The sequence below is a fragment of the Phocoena phocoena genome, chromosome 10, assembly GCF_963924675.1.
Source record: "Phocoena phocoena chromosome 10, mPhoPho1.1, whole genome shotgun sequence".
NCBI lineage: Eukaryota > Metazoa > Chordata > Mammalia > Artiodactyla > Phocoenidae > Phocoena > Phocoena phocoena.
The window spans coordinates 36,012,234-36,033,853 of record NC_089228.1 but is presented as its reverse complement, the minus strand read 5'-3'; the positions used below and the strand labels follow the sequence as shown (position 1 = coordinate 36,033,853).

The following is a 21,620-nucleotide window of genomic DNA, read 5'->3' as shown; positions in this document are numbered from 1 at the left end:
TGATAACTCAGTAAAGGCATTTAAAAAATAATACAACCAATTAACATAAAATTCAAACTGACTAGTAATAAAAAAAAAACGGACTATTTGATACTCAAAGTATGTCTGTTGAAAGAAATGCCTGAAATTGAAATAACATTTAATAATATGTTAAACAGATGTCATGCACTTCCTGATACAATGAACTGAGAAGGACACAACATCACCTTTGTGGTATTCCTACCAAAAATGCATAATCTGGATCTATTCATGAGGAAACATCAAACACACCCAATCTGAGGGGCATTTTATAAAACATATGGCCTATACTCTTCAAAAACGTCAAGGTCATGAAAAACAGACTCAGTAACTGTTCCAGATTAAAGGAGACATAACAACTAAATCTAAAATGTAATCCTGGGGCTTCCCTGGTGGCACAGTGGTTAAGAATCCGCTTGCCAATACAGGGGACACAGGTTCGAGCCCTGGTCCGGGAAGATCCCACATGCCGTAGAGCAACTAAGCCCATGTGCCACAGCTACTGAACCTGCACTCTAGAGCGTGTGAGCCACAACTACTGAAGACTGTGCACCTAGAGCCCGTGCTCCGCAACAAGAGAAGCCACCACAATGAGAAGCCCACGCACCACAACGAAGAATAGCCCCCGCTCACTGCAGCTAGAGAAAGCCCGCGCACAGCAATGAAGACCCCATGCAGCCAAAAATAAATAAATAAAATAAATAAATTTAAAAATAATAATAAAATAAAAACAAAATGTAATCCTAATTGGTTCCACATCCAGCATGACAGTGTGAGAAGCTCTGCAGACCCCTCTTCAGTGAAACCGGTGAAAATATTTTAAAAACCAACCATTTAAAGTCTCTGGAAATGGTCATAAGGGCATACAGTAAATAGGGACCCTTTTTTTTTTTTCAAGAAAATCTACTAAAACTCAGTTAAAAACAGTAAAGCTACTAAGAACAATGAGGGTCAGTGAACTGAATTAAAATGAAATGTCTCCTTCCCCACTCCAGCTCAGTGAGACAAAAACTTCACTACACTGGTGAAGTCAAGAAACTTCTTTCCCCCTAACTCCTAGTTGGAAGGCAATCTTCCTGGGAGGGGCAGGACATCAGCATATTTCATCCTGCCCCCAATACCTGACGGTGACAGTAAGCTTTGGGAGAGTGCAGCCAAGAGGTGGGAGCTTCTTTTTTATGCCCAGCTCAGACATGTAGGATAGAGGCTCTATCTTGGGTACAGGGCCACTGAAAATACGATGACCCCAATCACCTTTGCCCCAGACCATAAAGTGAAGTTTCCATGCTGGGTGAAGCATGCCAAGAAGACCAGATGCTACTGCCTCTCACCCCCTCTGAGCTTCCAAAGTGGGGGTATCACTCAGAGAGACAAGCAAGCTACTGTTCCCACTGCCAGCTCCGGAGCTGTGCTCTCAGATTTTGCCTGGGGGTAGAAGCAAGACATAAAATAAGCACCAAGTCTTTAATGAACTGACTTCATTTGGAACAGAGTGTGGAGAATTCAAGCCTAAGGGTGCTCTCAAAAACTGGAGGTAGTGGTGAAAGGCAACTGGGAGGAGATTAGTACTAGGTACATTGGATATAGGCTAAACTGTATGCCAGCTACTTTAAAAGAACCAAGAAGCTGGAGGGGCCCTGGGTTCAGAAAAAAATCTCAAACACTAAGTTTGGGAACTACCTCTTCAAAGGAGCTCAGCTTTGATTGGATCTGCCTATGGAGCAATGTAGCCCCAGGGCATTACTGAGAACAATAAAAGCGATCAGCTGGCAACCAAAAAACATCTGGGTGAAGTCTGGGAAAGGGAGCATCAAGAGAGCTCTGCCAGGGACTTCCTTGATGGTCCGATGGGTAAGACTCTATGCTCCCAAGGCAGGGGGTCTGGGTTTGATCCCCGGGGTCGGGAACTAGATCCCGCACGCGTGCCGCAACTAAGAATTCGCATGCCGCAACTAAGAAGTCCACATGCCGCAACTAAAAGATTCCGCATGCTGCAACTAAGACCCAGTGCAGCCAAAATAAATAACTAAATAAATAAAGAGCGCTCTGCCAAACCCACTGTCATTCCAAGGTAGCTGTGAACATACCCAAGGCTGTACCCTAGGGGCAACATCAGAGGCTTTACATTGTGGGGACTAGGGTAAGGGGTTCATAGACTTTACTAATATAATCCAGCCAATCACTAAACAAATAAACAAGCAAATAACAATAACAACCCCCCACCACTGGAGGCCAATACTCAGACTTGTAACCATTTATTATCTAAAATGTCTAGTTTCCAACAAAAAGTTATGAGACATGCAAAGAAATAGAATAGTATGACACATACATTAGAATAAAAGCAGGCAAGATAAACTGCCTGTGAGAGCAACCAGATGTTGGATTTAACAGACAAAAACATCAAAGTAGGGATTATGAGCATGTTCACAGAACTAAAGGAAATCATGATTACAGAAGTAAAGAAAGGTATGATGACAATGACACATCAAACAGAGAATACTGACAAGAGAAAGAAGGCATTTAAAAAACCAAATGGAAATTCTGGAGTTGAAAAGTGCAATAACAAATGAAAAAATTCACCTGGGAGGCTAAACAGTATATTTGAACCGGCAGAGAGAATAAGTGAGTTTGGAGATAGATCAACAGAGATTATGCAATCCAAAGAACAGAGAGAAAAGAAAATGAAGAAAAATGAACAGTTTCAGAGAAATGTAAGACACCATTAAGCATAACAGCACATGTATAATGGGAGTACCAGAAGAAGAGGAGAGAGAAAAGGAGCAGAAAAAATATTTGAAGAATATTGGCTGAAAATTTCCCAAATTTTAAAAAAAAATCTACACATCCAGGAATCTCAATGAACTCTAAGCAGGATCATCTCAAAGAGATCCACACCTGGACACATTAAAGTAAAATTCCTGATGCTGTAATGTATACAGAAGTCAAAATGTAAGGTTGTACACATGCAACTTAATGTTATAAACCAATGTTATCTCAATAAGAAAATATACATTTAAAAAAATAATAAAAAGCAATATTACAACAACAAAGTAAAAGTGCTGAAAGCCAAAGGCAAGGAGAAAATCTTGAAAGCAACAAGAGAAAAATGACTCAGTACTTACAAGAGAACCCCAATAACATTAACAGCTGACTTATCATAAACAATGAAGGCCAGAAGGCAGTGGGATAACATATTCAAAGAACTCAAAGAAAAAAACTGTCAACTAAGAATCGCATATCCAGTAAGGCTATCTTTCAAAAATGAAGGCAAGGGGCTTCCCTGGTGGCGCAGTGGTTGAGAGTCCACCTGCCGATGCAGGGCACACAGGTTTGTGCCCTGGTCCGGGAAGATCCCACATGCTGTGGAGAGGCTGGGCCCGTGAGCCATGGCCGCTGAGCCTGCGCGTCCGACGCCTGTGCTCCGCAACTGGAGAGGCCACAGCAGTGAGAGGCCCGCGTACCGCAAAGAAAAAAAAAAAAAAAAAATGAAGGCAAAATAAAGATATTCCCAGATAAACAAAAACAGAATTTGTGACTAGCAGACTTGCCTTGCAAGAACTGCCTAAGGAATCTCATCAGGCTGAAAGCAAGAGACCCCAGGCAATAATTCCAATTTACATGAAAACAGGAAAAGCACTGATGAAGGTAATTATGTAAATAAAAACAATATAAATACAAATTGCTTCTCCTTTTCTTCTCTGAACTGATTTAAAAAGCAATTGTATAGGGCTTCCCTGGTGGCACAGTGGTTGAGAGTCCGCCTGCCAATGCAGGGGACGTGGGTTTGTGCCCCGGTCTCGGAGGATCCCACATGCCACGGAGCGGCTGGGCCCGTGAGCCATGGCCGCTGAGCCTGCGCATCTGGAGCCTGTGCTCCGCAACGGGAGAGGCCACAGCAGTGAGAGGCCCGCGTACGCAAAAAAAAAAGAAAAAAAAAAGAAAGAAAGTACTATGAACAATTGTACACCAACAAGTTGCATAAATGGACAAATTCCAAGAAACATAAAACCTACCAAAACTGAATCATAAAGAAATAGAAAATCTGAATATCCCCATAACTAGCAAGGAGACTGAATCAGTAACCTAAACCTCCTAACAAGGAAAGGCCCTGGAACTTTGCTGGTGAATTCTGCCAAACATTGGAACAGGAACTGATACCAATCCTTCTCAAACTCTTCAGAGAGTTAATGAGGAAGGAGCATTTCCTGGCTCATTTATGAGGCCAGCATTGCCCTGGTGCTAGGGCCAAACAGGGACACTATAGGAAAAGAAAAATATACACTAATATCCCTTATGACCACTGATGCAAAAATCTTCAGCAAAATACTAGATGATTAAGATGTTCATGAGAGATACTGGTCTCATGTTTTTTTCATGTAGTGTCCTTGTTGGGTTTTGGTATCATGGTTGTTCTGGGCTTATGGGGAGAAATGGGAAATGTCCCTTTTTTTTCTGTTTTCTAAAGAATTTGTGTAGGATTTGTGTTATTTCTTCCTTAGATGATTGGAAGAATTCACCAGCAAAGCCATCTGGGCCTGAAGTTTTCTTTACAGGAGAGTTTTACTTCTTCTAGATGCTGTGTTTAGGCTTTGTATCAAGGCTTATAGTAGTTAAATTCATAGACACAGAAATTAGAATGGTGGTTGCCAGGAGCTGGTAGGAGGGGTAAGTGGGTTGTTCTTGTTTAATTGGTACAGAGTTTCAGTTTTGCAAAATGCAAAAAGTTCTGGAGATGGTTGGTGGTGATGTTTGCACAATAATGTAAACATACTTAAGGCCACTGAACCAAATACTTAAAAATGGTTAAAATGCTAAATTTGAAGTTATGTGTATTTTACTATAATTTAAAAATCCAGCATGTATATAATACACTGTTAAACCTATAAAATAGAAAAATGTAATATATTTGTGCAAATATATGTGGAAATTAAACAATACACTCCTAAACAACCAACCTTACAGAAATAAAAAATATTAAAAAGAATTTCTATTAATAATTGTACGCCAGTGTGTGGGCCCTGAACCAAGATGGCGGAGTAGAAGGCCGGGCTCTCATTCCCTCTTGTGAGAACACCAGAATCACAACTAGCTGCTGGACAATCATTGACAGGAAGACACTAGAACTCACCAAAAAAGATATCCCACATCCAAAGACACAGTGAGATGGTAGGAGGGGCGCAATCACAGTAAAATCAAATCCCATAACTGCTGGGTGGGTGACTCACAGACTGGAGAACACTTATACCACAGAAGTCCACCCACTGGAGTGAAGGTTCTGAACCCCACGTCAGGCTTCCCAACATGGGGGTCCGGCAATGGGAGGAGGAATTCCTAGAGAATCAGACTTTGAAGGCTACTGGGAATTGACTGCAGGACTTCGACAGCACTGGGGGAAACAGAGACTCCACTCTTGGAGGGCACACACAAAGTAGTGTGTGCATCAGGACACAGGGGAAGGAGCAGTGGCCCCATAGGAGACTGAACCAGACCTACCTGCTAGTGTTGGAGGGTCTCCTGCAGAGGCAGGGGGTGGCTGTGTCTCACTGTGAGTACAAGGACACTAGCAGCAGAAGTTCTGGGAAGTACTCCTTGGCATGAGCCCTCCCAGAGTCTGCCATTAGCCCCACCAAAGAGCCCAGATAGGTTCCAGTCTTGGGTCGCCTCAGGCCAAACAACCAACAGGGAGGGAACCCAGCCCCACCCATCAGCAGACAAGTGGATTAAAGTTTTACTGACCTCTTCCCACAAAAGCAACAGCCAGCTCTACCCAGCACCAGTCCCTCCCATCAGGAAACTTGCACAAGCCTCTTAGATATCCTCATCCACCAGAGGGCAGACAGCAGAAGCAAGAAGAACTACAAAAACCACATTCACAGAAAGATAGACAAGATGAAAAGGCAGAGGGCTATGTACCACATGAAGGAACAAGATAAAACCCCAGAAAAACAACTAAATGAAGTGGAGATAGGCAACCTTCCAGAAAAAGAATTCAGAATAATGATAGTGAAGATGATCCAGGACCTCGGAAAAAGAATGGAGGCAAAGATCAAGAAGATGCAAGAAATGTTTAACAATGAGCAAGAAGAATTAAAGAACAAACAAACAGAGATTAACAACATAATATCTGAAATGAAAAATACACTAGAAGGAATCAATAGCAGAATAACTGAGGCAGAACACATAAGTGACCTGGAAGACAGAATGGTGGAATTCACTGCTGCGGAACTGAATAAAGAAAAAAGAATGCGGGCTTCCCTAGCGGCGCAGTGATTGAGAGTCCACCTGCCGATGCAGGGGACACGGGTTCGTGCCCTGGTCCGGGAGGATCCCACATGCCGCAGAGCAGCTGGGCCCGTGAGGCACGGCCGCTGGGCCTGCGCGTCTGGAGCCTGTGTTCCGCAACGGGAGAGGCCACAGCAGTGAGAGGCCCGCGTACTGCCAAAAAAAAAAAAAAAAAGAGAAAAGAATGAAAAGAAATAAAGACAGCCTAAGAGACCTCTGGGACAACATTAAATGCAACAAGATTTGCATTATAGGGGTCCCAGAAGGAGAAGAGAGAGAGAAAGGACCTGAGAAAATATTTGAAGAGATTACAGTCAGAAACTTCCCTAACATGGGAAAGGAAATAGTCACCCAAGTCCAAGGAGCACAGAGAGTCCCAAAGGACAAACCCAAGGAGAAACAATGAGACACATAGTAATCAAATTGGCAAAAATTAAAGACAAAGAAAAATTATTGAAAGCAACAAGGGAAAAACGACAAATAATATACAAGGGAACTCCCATATGGTTAACAGCTGATTTCTCAGCAGAAACTCTACAAGCCAGAAGGGAGTGGCATTATATACTTAAAGAGATGAAAGGGAAGAACCTACAACCAAGATTACTCTACCCTGCAAGGATCTCATTCAGATTCGATGGAGAAATCAAAAGTTTTACAGACAAGCAAAAGCTAAGAGAATTCAGCACCACCAAACCAGCTCTACAACAAATGTTAAAGGAACTTCTCTAAGTGGGAAACACAAGAGAAGAAAAGGACCTACAAAAACAAACCCAAAACAATTAAGAAAATGGTCACAGGAACATACATATCGATAATTACCTTAAACATAAATGGATTAAATGCTCCAACCAAAAGACACAGGCTCGCTGAATGGATACAAAAACAAGACCCCCCCCCAAAAAAAAAAAAACCAAGACCCATATATATGCTGTCTACAAGAGACCCACTTCAGACCTAGGGACACATACAGACTGAAAGTGAGGGGATGTAAAAACATATTCCATGCAAATGGAAATCAAAAGAAGGCTGGAGTAGCAATACTCATATCAGATAAAATAGACTTTAAAATAAAGAATGTTACAAGAGACAAGGAAAGACACTAAATAATGACCAAGGGATCAATCCAAGAAGATATAACAATTATAAATATACATGCACCCAACACAGGAGCACCTCAATACATAAGGCAACTGCTAACAACTATAAAAGAGGAAATCGACAGTAACACAATAACAGTGGGGGACTTTAACACCTCACTTAAACCAATGGACAGATCATCCAAAATGAAAATAAATAACGAAACACATGCTTTAAATGACACAATAGACCAGACAGATTTAATTGCTATTTATAGGACATTCCATCCAAAAACAGCAGATTACACTTTCTTCTCAAGTACACACAGAACATTCTCCAGGACAGATCACATCTTGGGTCACAAATAAAGCCTCAGTAAATTTAAGAAAACTGAAATCATATCAAGCATCTTTTCTGACCACAACGCTATGAGATTAGAAATGAATTACAGGGAAAAAGTCGTAAAAAACACAAACATGGAGGCTGAACAATACGTTACTAAATAACCAACAGATCACTGAAGAAATCAAAAAGGAAATCAAAAAATAACTAGAGACAAATGATAATGAAAACACAATGATCCAAAACCTATGGGATGCAGCAAAAGCAGTTCTAAGAGGGAAGTTTATAGCTATACAAGCCTACCTCAAGAAACAAGAAAAATCTCAAATAAACAATCTAACCTTACACCTAAAGAAACTAGAGAAAGAAGAACAAACAAAACCCAAAGTTAGCAGAAGGAAAGAAATCATAAAGATCAGAGCAGAAATAAATGAAATAGAAACAAAGAAAACAATAGCAAAGATCAATAAAACTAAAAGCTGGTTCTTTGAGAAGATAAACAAAATTGATAAACCATTAGCCAGACTCATCAAGAAAAAGAGGGAGAGGACTCAAATAAATAAAATTAGAAATGAAAAAGGAGAAGTTACAACAGACACCAAAGAAATACAAAGCATCCTAAGAGACTACTACAAGCAGCTCTATGACAATAACATGGACAACCTGGAAGAAATGGGCGAATTCTTAGAAAGGTATAACCTTCCAAGACTGAACCAAGAAGAAATAGAAAATATAAACAGACCAATCACAAGCACTGAAATTGAAACTGTGATTAAAAATCTTCCAACAAGCAAAAGTCCAGGACCAGATGGCTTCACAGGTGAATTCTATCAAACATTTAGAGAAGAGCTAACACCCATCCTTCTCAAACTCTTCCAAAAATTGCAGAGGAAGGAACACTCCCAAATTCATTCTATGAGGCCACCATCACCTTGATACCAAAACCAGACAAAGATACTACAAAAAAAAGAAAATTACAGACCAATATCACTGATGAATATAGATGCAAAAATCCTCAACAAAATACCAGCAAACAGAATCCAACAACACATTAAAAGGATCATACACCATGTTCAAGTGGGATTTATCCCAGGGATGCAAGGATTCTTCAATATATGTAAATCAGTCAATGTGATACACCATATTAACAAATTGAAGGAGAAAAACCATATGATCACCTCAATAGACGCAGAAGAAGCTTTTGACAAAATTCAATACTCATTTGTGATAAAAACTCTCCAGAAAATGGAAATAGAGGGAACCTACTTCAACATAATAAAGGCCATATGCGACAAACCCACAGCAAACATCATTCTCAATGGTGAAAAACTGAAAGCATTTCCTCTAAGATCAGGAACAAGACGAGGATGTCCACTCTCACTGCTATTATTCAACATAGTTTTGGAAGTCCTAGTGTCGGCAATCAGAGAAGAAAAAGAAATAAAAGGAATACAAATTGGAAAAGAAGAAGTAAAACTGTTACTGTTTGCAGATGACATGATACTATACATAGAGAATCCTAAAGATGCCACCAGAAAACTACTAGAGCCAATCAATGAATTTGGTAAAGTTGCAGGATACAAAATTAATGCACAGAAATCTCTTGCATTCCTATACACTAATGATGAAAAATCTGAAAGAGAAATTAAGGAAACACTCCCATTTACCACTGCAACAAAAAGCATAAAACACCTAGGAATAAACCTACCTAGGGAGACAAAAGACCTGTATGCAGAAAACTATAAGACACTGATGAAAGAAATTAAAGATGATACCAACAGATGGAGAGATATACCATGTTCTTGGATTGGAAGAATCAACATTGTGAAAATGACTATATTACCCACAGCAATCTGCAGATTCAATGCAATCCCTATCAAATTACCAATGGCATTTTTTACGGAACTAGAACAAAAAAATCTTAAAATTTGTATGGAGACACAAAAGACTCCAAATAGCCAAAGCAGTCTTGAGGGAAAAAAACGGAGCTGGAGGAATCAGACTCCCTGACTTCAGACTATACTACAAAGCTACAGTAACCAAGACAATATGGTACTGGCACAAAAACAGAAATACAGATCAATGGAACAAGACAGAAAGCCCAGAGAGAAACCCACACACCTATGGTCAACTAATCTATGACAAAGGAGGCAAGGATATACAATGGAGAAAAGACAGCCTCTTCAATAAGTGGTGCTGGGAAAACTGGACAGCTACATGTAAAAGAATGAAATTAGAACACTCCCTAACACCATGCACAAAAATAAACTCAAAATGGATTAGAGACCTAAATGTAAGACCGGACACTATAAAACTCTTAGAGGAAAACACAGGAAGAACACTCTTTGACATAAATCACAGCAAGATCTTTTTTGATCCACCTCCTAGAGTAATGGATATAAAAATAAACAAATGGAACCTAATGATACTACAAAGTTTTTGCACAGCAAAGGAAACCATAAACAAGACAAAAAGACAGCCTTCAGAATGGGAGAAAATATTTGCAAACGAACCAACGGACAAAGGATTAATCTCCAAAATATGTAAACAGGGCTTCCCTGGTGGTGCAATGGTTGAGAGTCCGCCTGCCAATGCAGGGGACACGGGTTCGTGCCCCAGTCCGGGAAGATCCCACATGCTGTGGAGCGGCTAGGCCCATGAGCCATGGCCGCTAAGCCTGCGCGTCCGGAGCCTGTGCTCCACAACAGGAGAGGCCACAACAGTGAGAGGCCCGCATACCACAAAAAAAAAAAAAAAAAAAAAAAAAAACTAAAAATAGAATTACCATATTATCCAGCAATCCCACTACTGGGCATATACCCAGGGAAAACCATAATTCAAAAAGACACATGCACCTCAATGTTCATTGCAGTACTATTTACAATAGCCAGGTCATGGAAGCAACCTAAATGCCCATCGACAGACGAATGGATAAAGAAGATGTGGTATATATATACAATGGAATATTACTCAGTCATAAAAAGGAATAAAATTGGGTAATTTGTTGAGCCATGGATGGATCTAGAGACTGTCATACAGAGTGAAGTAAGTCAGAAAGAGAAAAACAAATATTGTATATTAACGCATATATGTGGAACCTAGAAAAATGGTACAGATGAACTGGTTTGCAGGGCAGAAATTGAGACACAGATGTAGAGAACAAACGTATGGACACCAAGGGGGGAAAGCGGCAGGGGGGTGGTGGTGGTGGTGTGATGAATTGGGTGATTGGGATTGACATGTATACTCTGATGTGTATAAAATTGATGACTAATAAGAACCTGCTGTATAAAAAAATAAAATAAAATTCAAAACTTAAAAAAAAATTATATGCCAATTAGATAACTTAGTTGAAATGGACAAATTCCTAGAAAGACAGAAATTTTAGAAAGAGAGGAACAAACAATCTGAATATAGTAAGTAAAGACACGGAATTTATTATCAAAAAACTACCCACAAAGAAAAGCTCAGGCCCACCCAGATGCCTTCATTGGTGAATTCTAGCAAACATTTCAAGAAGAATTAATACCAGTTCTTCACTAATTCTTCCCAAGAAAGATGAGGGAAACTCCCCAACTCATTCTGAGGCCAGTATTACCCTGATAACAAAACCAATAAAAATATCACAAGAAAAGAAAACTGAAGACCAATATCTCATGTGAACACAGACACAAAAACACTCAACAAAATACCAGAAACATGACTCTAGCAACATATAGGAAGCAGTATACACCATGACCAAGTGGGATTTATCTCAGGAATACAAGGATGATTTAACATCCAAAAACCAATTAATGCAACACACCATATCCACAGAATAAGAAACGAAAACTACATGATCATCTAAATAGAAAGCATTTGACAAACCCAACACCTTTTCATGTTAAAAACACTTAGCAGGGCTTCCCTGCTGGCGCAGTGCTTAAGAATCCGCCTGTCAATGCAGGGGACACAGGTTTGAGCCCTGATCCAGGAAGATCCCACAAGCCACAGAGCAACTAAGCCTGTGCACCACAACTACTGAGCCTGCGCTCTAGAGCCCGCAAGCCACAACTACTGAGTCCACACGCCACACCTACTGAAGCCTGCGTGCCTAGAGCCCATGCTCCACAATAAGAGAAGCCAGCGCAATGAGAAGCCTGTGCACCGCAACGAAGAGTAGCCCCCGCTCTCCGCAACTAGAGAAAGCCCGCGCGCAGCAATGAACACCCAATGCAGCCAAAAATAAAAAAATAAATAAATTTTTTAAAAAGTAGAAACAACCTATCAGGTGGTGAAATAGATAAACAAAATGTGGTATAGCCATACAATGGAATACTATTCAGTCTTATAAAAGAATGAAGTACATGACATGCCCTACAACACTGATGAATCTTGAAAACATACGTTAAATGAAAGATATCAGTCACAAAAGACCACATAGTTCTGTACAACTCTATTTAAACGAAATGTTCAGAATAGGCAGATATAGAGACAGAAATACTAGTGGTTGCTTAGGGGTGAAAGGCCTATAGGACAATGGGGAGTGACAGTGAGTACAGGGTTTCTTTTCGGGATAATTAAATGTTCTAACATTGATGTGGTGATGGTTGTACAACTCTGTGAATATATTAAAAACCACTGAATTGTATACTTAAAATGGGTAAAATGTATGGTATGCTAATTATATTTCAAAAGGCCATTAAAAACATTCCATAGCATAAGCAGCTGACACAGCTAATAGGACACTCACCTCTCTTTCCAATTCATCCTCCTCTTCCAAAATATCATACACCTGCTCTAAAAGCTGAATCCCCAGGCCCCGAATTACATCAGCTCTCAAGACTTCAACTATTCTTCTGATTTTTTCAGAACCTGGCACGATAGCTAAAAAGCAATAACAACAACAGGGAAAAAGTAAACACTTTCACCACTGCAGCAAGAAGAACACAATTTTTTTTTCTTTTTTTTTCCTGGTAATCTTGTCATGTTAATATTCTTTTCACTTTGACAAGAGTTTAGTTTAAGAGTTCATGTTTTGTTTTGTTTTGTTTGCGGCACGCGGGCCTCTCACTGCTGTGGCCTCTCCTGTTGCTGAGCACAGGCTCCGGACGCACAGGCTCAGCAGCCATGGCTCACGGGCCCAGCCTCTCCGCGGCATGTGGGATCTTCCCGGACCGGGGCACGAACCCGTGTCCCCTGCATCGGCAGGCGGACTCTCAACCACTGTGCCATCAGGGAAGCCCAAGAGTTAATGTATTTTTAATGACTAAAATGTATATATCAACTTACGCTTCATGTCTCATCACCATCTCCTAAATCTAAAAACTACAAATTGCCTAATTTGAAGAAAGTCCACATGAAAAATTCCAAACAGGTATTTATTTACATTTATTTTTAAAAATCAATTTTCATTCAACTTTTCCGGAATGCAACTGTTACATAAAATAAGATATACTTTTTTATGAAGATATCCAAATGAAATAATTTAAAAAACCAAAAATATTTGCAAGCATTAAGCTCCCTAGTTTGATACATTTCTCCAGTAAACATATGCTCTCCAGCTTGGTGTAAAACAATAAACTGACCACCTGAAGGTAGCTCTTTAAAACAGAGTTCCTCCGCCTCCTCTGCAACTTTCCCATGAAGTATCAGTGTGTCCCGATACTTTCGATGAAGTTTAAATTCTGACACTGGCTCTGGTACCGGGAGATCTTCATAGCTCTCTTTAGAGTCCAAATTCAGGGTCTGTGTCATCAATTGTACCAAGTCACTCATTTCATTTGTATGACCTTTCCTGGAAAAGAAAAAATTCTCTTGTTATTAATTGGCTTCATGAGAATTTTTCATTAGAAATTAGATACAAAACAACCTTTAGGAAGTTCTGCTTTCTAGTAAGCAAGTAAGTTCCTACCGACAGAACCCTTCCACAAATAAGTATAAACTTTGGACAAAATACAAAAATCAACTATGTGAGGGCAATGAAGAATGTACAAAATTTGCAAGCAGATTCTGGAGGAGAGTCAACACCTTTAGCCTAAAGGCAAGCGATAGGCAGCTAAAGTACAACAGAAAACCCACAGTCTTTCTTGCCTGAAAAACCAAAGGACAGAGTTCGAGACCACCACTGTCACTAGAAAGTGAGAAGAATCTTGGAAAGGAGAGAGCGAGAAAGACAAGGTCCCAGATTTTGCGTATAAATTCCGCCCAACTATTTCTAAGTAACTTAACTATATCCAAGTACAAAGTTCAAGAATATTTAAAGAAATATAAAAATATCAGCAATTAATGGGATAAAATTGACAATGTCTGGCATCACGTCAAAAATACCAGACATGAGGACTTCCCTGGTGGCACAGTGGTTGAGAGTCCGCCTGCCGATGCAGGGGTGCGGGTTCGTGACCCGGTCCGGGAAGATTCCACATGCCGCGGAGCAGCTGGGCCTGTGAGCCATGGCTGCTGGGCCTGCGCGTCCGGAGCCTGTACTCCGCAACGGGAGAGGCCACAACAGTGAGAGGCCCGCGTACCGTAAAAAAAAAAAATACCAGAAATGCAAAGCAGGAAAATAGCACACAATTATGAAGAGAAAAAAATAAGTTAATAGAAATAGATCCAGAAGTGATACAAGTGACAGAATTAGTAAATAAGGACATTAAAATGGTTATTAAACATATATTCCATAAGACCAAGGTAGAGGAAACATCAACATGTTAAGGAGAGGCAATGAAGATATAAAAAGGACCCAAATTGAACTACAAATGGTAAGTACAATGTGTTGAATATGTGGGATGGGATTAACAAATTAGATACTGCAGGAGGAAAGATTAGTGAACTCAAAGATACAGCAATAGAATCTACAAAAAAATGGAACAGATGGGAATTCCCTGGCAGTCTTGTGGTTAGGACTCCATGCTTTCACTGACGAGGGCATGGGTTCAATCCCTGGTTGGGGAACTAAGATCCCACAAGCCACACCGTGTGGCCAGAAAAATAAAAAAAGGAACAGAGAAAAAAAGACTAAAGAAAAAAAAGAATATGATTAGTGACCTGTGGGATAACTTTAAGCAATCTAATATACATGTAATCAGAATCCTTAGGAGGGCAGGAGGGGGTCCAAAAAAATACTTGAAGAAATAATGGCAAAACTGTTTCCACCAATGAAAACTATAAACCCACAGATCTAAGAAGACATTTTATAAGAATTCTAAATGAAAATCAGATGTGTTCATTAAAAGAGAATTTTAGCTCTTGCATATACCAAAAACCATTTACAATGTTATCAATGACAGTACTACAGGTCTGAATGCTACTATAAATGTACATTTAAAATTAATTCATAAACAAATGGGACCTAATCAAGCTTATAAGCTTTTGCACAGCAACAGAAACCATAAAAAAAAAATGAAAAGACAACATACAGACTGGGAGAAAATATGTGCAAACTATGCAACTGACAAGGGATTAATTTCCAAAATATAAAAACAGCTCATACAATTCAATAACAAAAAACAACCCAATCAAAAAATGGGCAGAAGATCTCAATAGACATTTCTCCAAAGAAGACATAAAGATGGCCAATAGGCACAAGAAAAGATGTTCAACATCACTAATTATTAGAGAAATGCAAATCAAAACTACAATGAGGTACCACCTCACACAGGTCAGAATGGCCATCATTAAAAAGTCTACAAATAATAAATGCTGGAAATCCAAAGAGAAACACGCCAAGACACATATTAATCAAACTGTCAAAAATTAAATACAAAGAAAACATATTAAAAGCAGCAAGGGAAAAACAACAAATAACACACAAGGGAATCCCCATAAGGTTAACAGCTGATCTTTCAGCAGAAACTTTGCAAGCCAGAGGGAATGGCAGGACATATTTAAAGTGATGAAGGAGAAAAACCTACAACCAAGATTACTACCCAGCAAGGATCTCATTCAGATTTGATGGAGAAATTAAAACCTTTACAGACAAGCAAAAGCTGAAAGAGTTCAGCACCACCAAACCAGCTTTACAACAAATGCTAAAGGAACTCCTCTAGGCAAGAAACACAAGAGAAGGAAAAGATCGACAATAACAAACCCAAAACAATTAAGAAAATGGAAATAGGAACAAACATATCGATAATTACCTTAAATGTAAATGGATTAAATGCTCCCACCAAAAGACACAGACTGGCTGAATGGATACAAAAACAAGACCCATATATATGCTGTCTACAAGAGACCCACTTCAGACCTAGAGACACATACAGACTGAAAGTAAGGGGATGGAAAAAGATATTCCATGCAAATGGAAACCAAAAGAAATCTGGAGTAGCAATTCTCATATCAGACAAAATAGACTTTAAAATAAAGACTATTACAAGACAAAGAAGGACACTACATAATGATCAAGGGATCAATCTAAGAAGAAGATATAACAATTGTAAATATTTATGCACCCAACCTAGGAGCACCTCAATATATAAGGCAAATACTAACAGCCATAAAAGGGGAAATCGACAGTAACACATTCATAGTAGGGGACTTTAACACCCCACTTTCACCAATGGACAGATCATCCAAAATGAAAATACATAAGGAAACACAAGCTTTAAATGATACATTAAACAAGATGGACTTAATTGATATTTATAGGGCATTCCATCCAAAAACAACAGAATACACATTTTTCTCAAGTGCTCATGGAACATTCTCCAGGATAGATCATATCTTGGGTCACAAATCAAGCCTTGGTAAATTTAAGAAAATTGAAATTGTATCAAGTATCTTTTCCGACCACAACGCTATGAGACTAGATATCAATTGCAGGAAAATATCTGTAAAAAATACAAACACGTGGAGGCTAAACAATACACTACTTAATAATGAAGTGATCACTGAAGAAATCAAAGAGGAAATTTAAAAATACCTAGAAACAAATGACAATGGAGACACGACGACCCAAAACCTATGGGATGCAATAAAAGCAGTTCTAAGAGGGAAGTTTATAGCAATACAATCCTACCTTAAGAAACAGGAAACATCTCGAATAAACAACCTAACCTTGCACCTAAAGCAATTAGAGAAAGAAGAACAAAAAAACCCCAAAGTTAGCAGAAGGAAAGAAATCAGAAAAATCAGATCAGAAATAAATGAAAAAGAAATGAAGGAAACGATAGCAAAGATCAATAAAACTAAAAGTTGGTTCTTTGAGAAGATAAACAAAATTGATACACCATTAGCCAGACTCATCAAGAAAAAAAGGGAGAAGACTCAAATCAATAGAATTCGAAATGAAAAAGGAGAAGTAACAACTGACGCTGCAGAAATACAAAAGATCATGAGAGATTACTACAAGCAACTCTATGCCAATAAAATGGACAACCTAGAAGAAATGGACAAATTCTTAGAAATGCACAACCTGCCAAGACTGAATCAGGAAGAAATGGAAAATATGAACAGACCAATCACAAGCACTGAAATTGAAACTGTGATTAAAAATCTTCCAACAAACAAAAGCCCAGGACCAGATGGCTTCACAGGCGAATTCTATCAAACATTTAGAGAAGAGCTAACACCTATCCTTCTCAAACTCTTCCAAAATATAGCAGAGGGAGAAACACTCCCAAACTCATTCTACAAGGCCACCATCACCCTGATATGAAAACCAGACAAGGATGTAACAAAGAAAGAAAACTACAGGCCAATATCACTGATGAACATAGATGCAAAAATCCTCAACAAAATACTAGCAAACAGAATCCAACAGCATAGTAAAAGGATCATACACCATGATCAAGTGGGGTTTATTCCAGGAATGCAAGGATTCTTCAATATATGCAAATCAATCGACATGATACACCATATTAAACTAAAGGAGAAAAACCATATGATCATCTCAATAGATGCAGAGAAGGCTTTCGACAAAATTCAACACCGATTTATGATAAAAACCCTGAAGAAAGTAGGCATAGAGGGAACTTTCCTCAACATAATAAAGGCCATATATGACAAACCCACAGCCAACATCGTCCTCAATGGTGAAAAACTGAAAGCATTTCCACTAAGATCAGGAACAAGACAAGGTTGCCCACTCTCACCACTCTTATTCAACATAGTTTTGGAAGTTTTAGCCACAGCAATCAGAGAAGAAAAGGAAATAAAAGGAATACAAATCGGAAAAGAAGTAAAGCTGTCACTCTTTGCAGATGACATGATACTGTACATAGAGAATCCTAAAGATGCCACCAGAAAACTACTAGAGCTAATCAATGAACTTGGTAAAGTAACAGGATACAAAATTAATGCACAGAAATCTCTGGCATTCCTATACACTAACGATGAAAAATCTGAAAGTGAAATCAAGAAAACACTCCCATTTACCATTGCAACAAAAAGAATAAAATATCTAGGAATAAACCTACCTAAGGAGACAAAAGACCTGTATGCAGGAAATTATAAGACACTGATGAAAGAAATTAAAGATGATACAAATAGATGGAGAGATATACCATGTTCTTGAATTGGAAGAATCAACATTGTGAAAATGACTCTGCTACCCAAAGCAATCTACAGATTCAATGCAACCCCTATCAAACTACCACTGGCATTTTTCACAGAACTATAACAAAAAATTTCACAATTTGTATGGAAACACAAAAGACCCCGAATAGCCGAAGCAATCTTTTTTTTTTTTTTTTTTTTTTTGCGGTATGCGGGCCTCTCACTGTTGTGGCCTCTCCCGTTGCGGAACACAGGCTCCAGATGCGCAGGCTCCAGATGCGCAGGCTCAGTGGTCATGGCTCACGGGCCCAGCCGCTCCGTGGCATGTGGGATCTTCCTGGACTGGGGCACGAACCCGTGTCCCCTGCATCGGCAGGTGGACTCTCAACCAGTGTGCCACCAGGGAAGCCCTGGCCAAAGCAATCTTGAGAATGAAAAACGGAGCTGGAGGAATCAGGCTCCCTGACTTCAGACTATACTACAAAGCTACAGTAATCAAGACAGTATGGTACTGGCACAAAAACAGAAAGATACATCAATGGAACAGGATAGAAAGCCCAGAGATAAACCCACACACATATGGTCACCTTATCTTTGATAAAGGAGGCAGGAATGTACAGTGGAAAAAGGACAGCCTCTTCAATAAGTGGTGCTGGGAAAACTGGACAGGTACATGTAAAAGTATGAGATTAGATCACTCCCTAACACCATACACAAAAATAAGCTCAAAATGGGTTAAAGACCTAAATGTAAGGCCAGAAACTATCAAACTCTTAGAGGAAAACATAGGCAGAACACTCTATGACATAAATCACAGTAAGATCCTTTTTGACCCACCTCCTAGAGAAATGGAAATAAAAACAAAAATAAACAAATGGGACCTAATGAAACTCAAAAGCTTTTGCACAGCAAAGGAAACCATAAACAAGACCAAAAGACTACCCTCAGAATGGGAGAAAATATTTGCAAATGAAGCAACTGACAAAGGATTAATTTCCGAAATTTATAAGCAGCTCATGCAGCTCAATAACAAAAAAATAAACAACCCAATCCAAAAATAGGCAGAAGACCTAAACAGTCATTTCTCCAAAGAAGATATACAGACTGCCAACAAACACATGAAAGAATGCTCAACATCATTAATCGTTAGAGAAATGCAAATCAAAACTACAATGCGATATCATCTCACACCAGTCAGAATGGCCATCATCAAAAAATCTAGAAACAATAAATGCTGGAGAGGATGTGGAGAAAAGGGAACACTCTTGCACTGCTGGTGGGAACGTGAATTGGTACAGCCACTATGGAGAACAGTATGGAGGTTCCTTAAAAACTAAAAATAGAACTACCATATGACCCAGCAATCCCACTACTGGGCATATACCCTGAGAAAACCATAATTCAAAAAAAGTCATGTACCAAAATGTTCATTGCAGCTCTATTTACAGTAGCCTGGAGATGGAAACAACCTAAGCATCCATCATCAGATGAATGGATAAAGAAGATGTGGCACATATATACAATGGAATATTACTCAGCCATAAAAAGAAACGAAATTGAGCTATTTGTAATGAGGTGGATGGACCTAGAGTCTGTCATACAGAGTGAAGTAAGTCAGAAAGAGAAAGACAAATACCGTATGCTAACATATATATATGGAATTTAAGAAAAAAAAATGTCATGAAGAACCTAGGGGTAAGACAGGACTAAAGACACAGACCTATTAGAGAATGGACTTGAGGATATGGGGAGGGGGAAGGATAAGCTGTGACAAAGCGAGAGAGTGGCATGGACATATATACACTACCAAACGTAAAACAGATAGCTAGTGGGAAGCAGCCGCATAGCACAGGGAGATCAGCTTGGTGCTTTGTGACCACCTAGAGGGGTGGGATAGGGAGCGGGGGAAGGAGGGAGATGCAAGAGGGAAGAGATATGGGAACATATGTATATGTATAACTGATTCACTTTGATATAAAGCAGAAACTAACACACCAATGTAAAGTAATTATACTCTAATAAAGATTAAAAAAAAAAAAGGAAAATTGTGTTAGCAACATACATGGAGAAACAGCAATAAAATAAAAATGCTGGAGAGGATGTGGAGAAAAGGGAACCCTCTTACACTGTTTGTGGGAATGTAAATTGGTGCAGCCATTATGGAAAACAGTATGGAGGTTCCTCAGAAAACTAAAAACAGAGTTGCCATGTGATCCAGCAATTCCACTCCTAGGCATATACCCAGACAAAACTATAATTCGAAAAGATACATGCACCCCTATGTTCATAGCAGCACTATCTACAATAACTACGACATGGAAACAACCTAAATGTCCATTGACAGATGAATGGATAAAGATGTGAGATAGACAGATAGATATACATACACACACATACATATATATACACATACATACAATGGACTATTACTCAGCCACTAAAAATAATGAAATCATGCCATTCACAGCAACATGGATGGACCTAGAGGTTATCATACTAAGCAAAGTAAGTCAGAAAGAGAAAGACAAATACCATATGATATCACTTATTTGTGAAATCTAAAGTATGACACAAACAAACATATCTGTGAAACAGAAAGAGACTCAAAGACATGGGAACAGACTTGTGGTTTCCAAGGGGGTTGGGGGTGGGGGAGGGAAGTATTGGGAGTGTGGGATCAGCAGATGCAAACTATTATTTATATGACAGATAAACAGCAAGGTCTTAACTGTATAGCACAGGGAACTCTATTCAATATCCTGTGATAAACCATAATGGAAGAGAATATGAAAAAGAATATATGTATAACTGAGTCAGTTTGCTGTACAGCAGAAATTAATACAACATTGTAAATCAACTATACTTCAATAACATTTTTTAAAGTAAAAAAATAAAATTAAATTAGAATAAAATTAATTCAAACAGAAATAGCTTATGAAAGGAGATAGAAAAATAAGAACTTACCCTTCCTTGGCATCCCCATTTGATTTATCAGTTGAACTTGTAGAAGAACTTAACTCATCCTCAGAGAGACAATGGGTGAGTTTCCTTTCCTATTAATGTTTGGAAATACAAAATTCCACATGACAACACAACCAGAATGTAATACATGAAACAATCTTAAGATGCAATGCCTAGACACAATGTGCACCTAGGTCCAATTTAACAGGAGAACTATGGATATAAAAATTGAAGTTACTTTACCAAATAATGTCCCAGTTCACCCATGAAGTTCATAAGTGAAGCCTGAGGAACATCAAGGTGAAGTTTTATAAGGTCCTGGAAAGTCTCAGCTATGAAGAAATTTCCTTTCCAGAGGAGAGCAGACGAACAGTTCTGGTGTTTGAACTTCTAAGCAGAGGGCTGGTACCATAAGGAATGTTGGCATTTTAAACTAGACAGAATGCCACCTAAATAAAAAGTAACCT

The 21,620-nt window shown here is 39.1% G+C and overlaps 1 protein-coding gene across 1 annotated transcript in view; it reads right to left on the bottom strand.

Moving 5' to 3' along the window:
- Nucleotides 1-21,620, bottom strand: part of NEK4 (NIMA related kinase 4) — a 40,684-nt gene that overhangs the window by 559 nt on the left and 18,505 nt on the right. The window contains exons 12-14 of the mRNA XM_065885294.1: nucleotides 21,157-21,245; nucleotides 13,290-13,495; nucleotides 12,452-12,585 (exon numbers count right to left, since the gene is read on the bottom strand). Of these exons, the coding sequence (XP_065741366.1) occupies nucleotides 12,452-12,585; nucleotides 13,290-13,495; nucleotides 21,157-21,245 (429 nt within the window). The remainder of the gene's footprint in view (nucleotides 1-12,451; nucleotides 12,586-13,289; nucleotides 13,496-21,156; nucleotides 21,246-21,620) is intronic.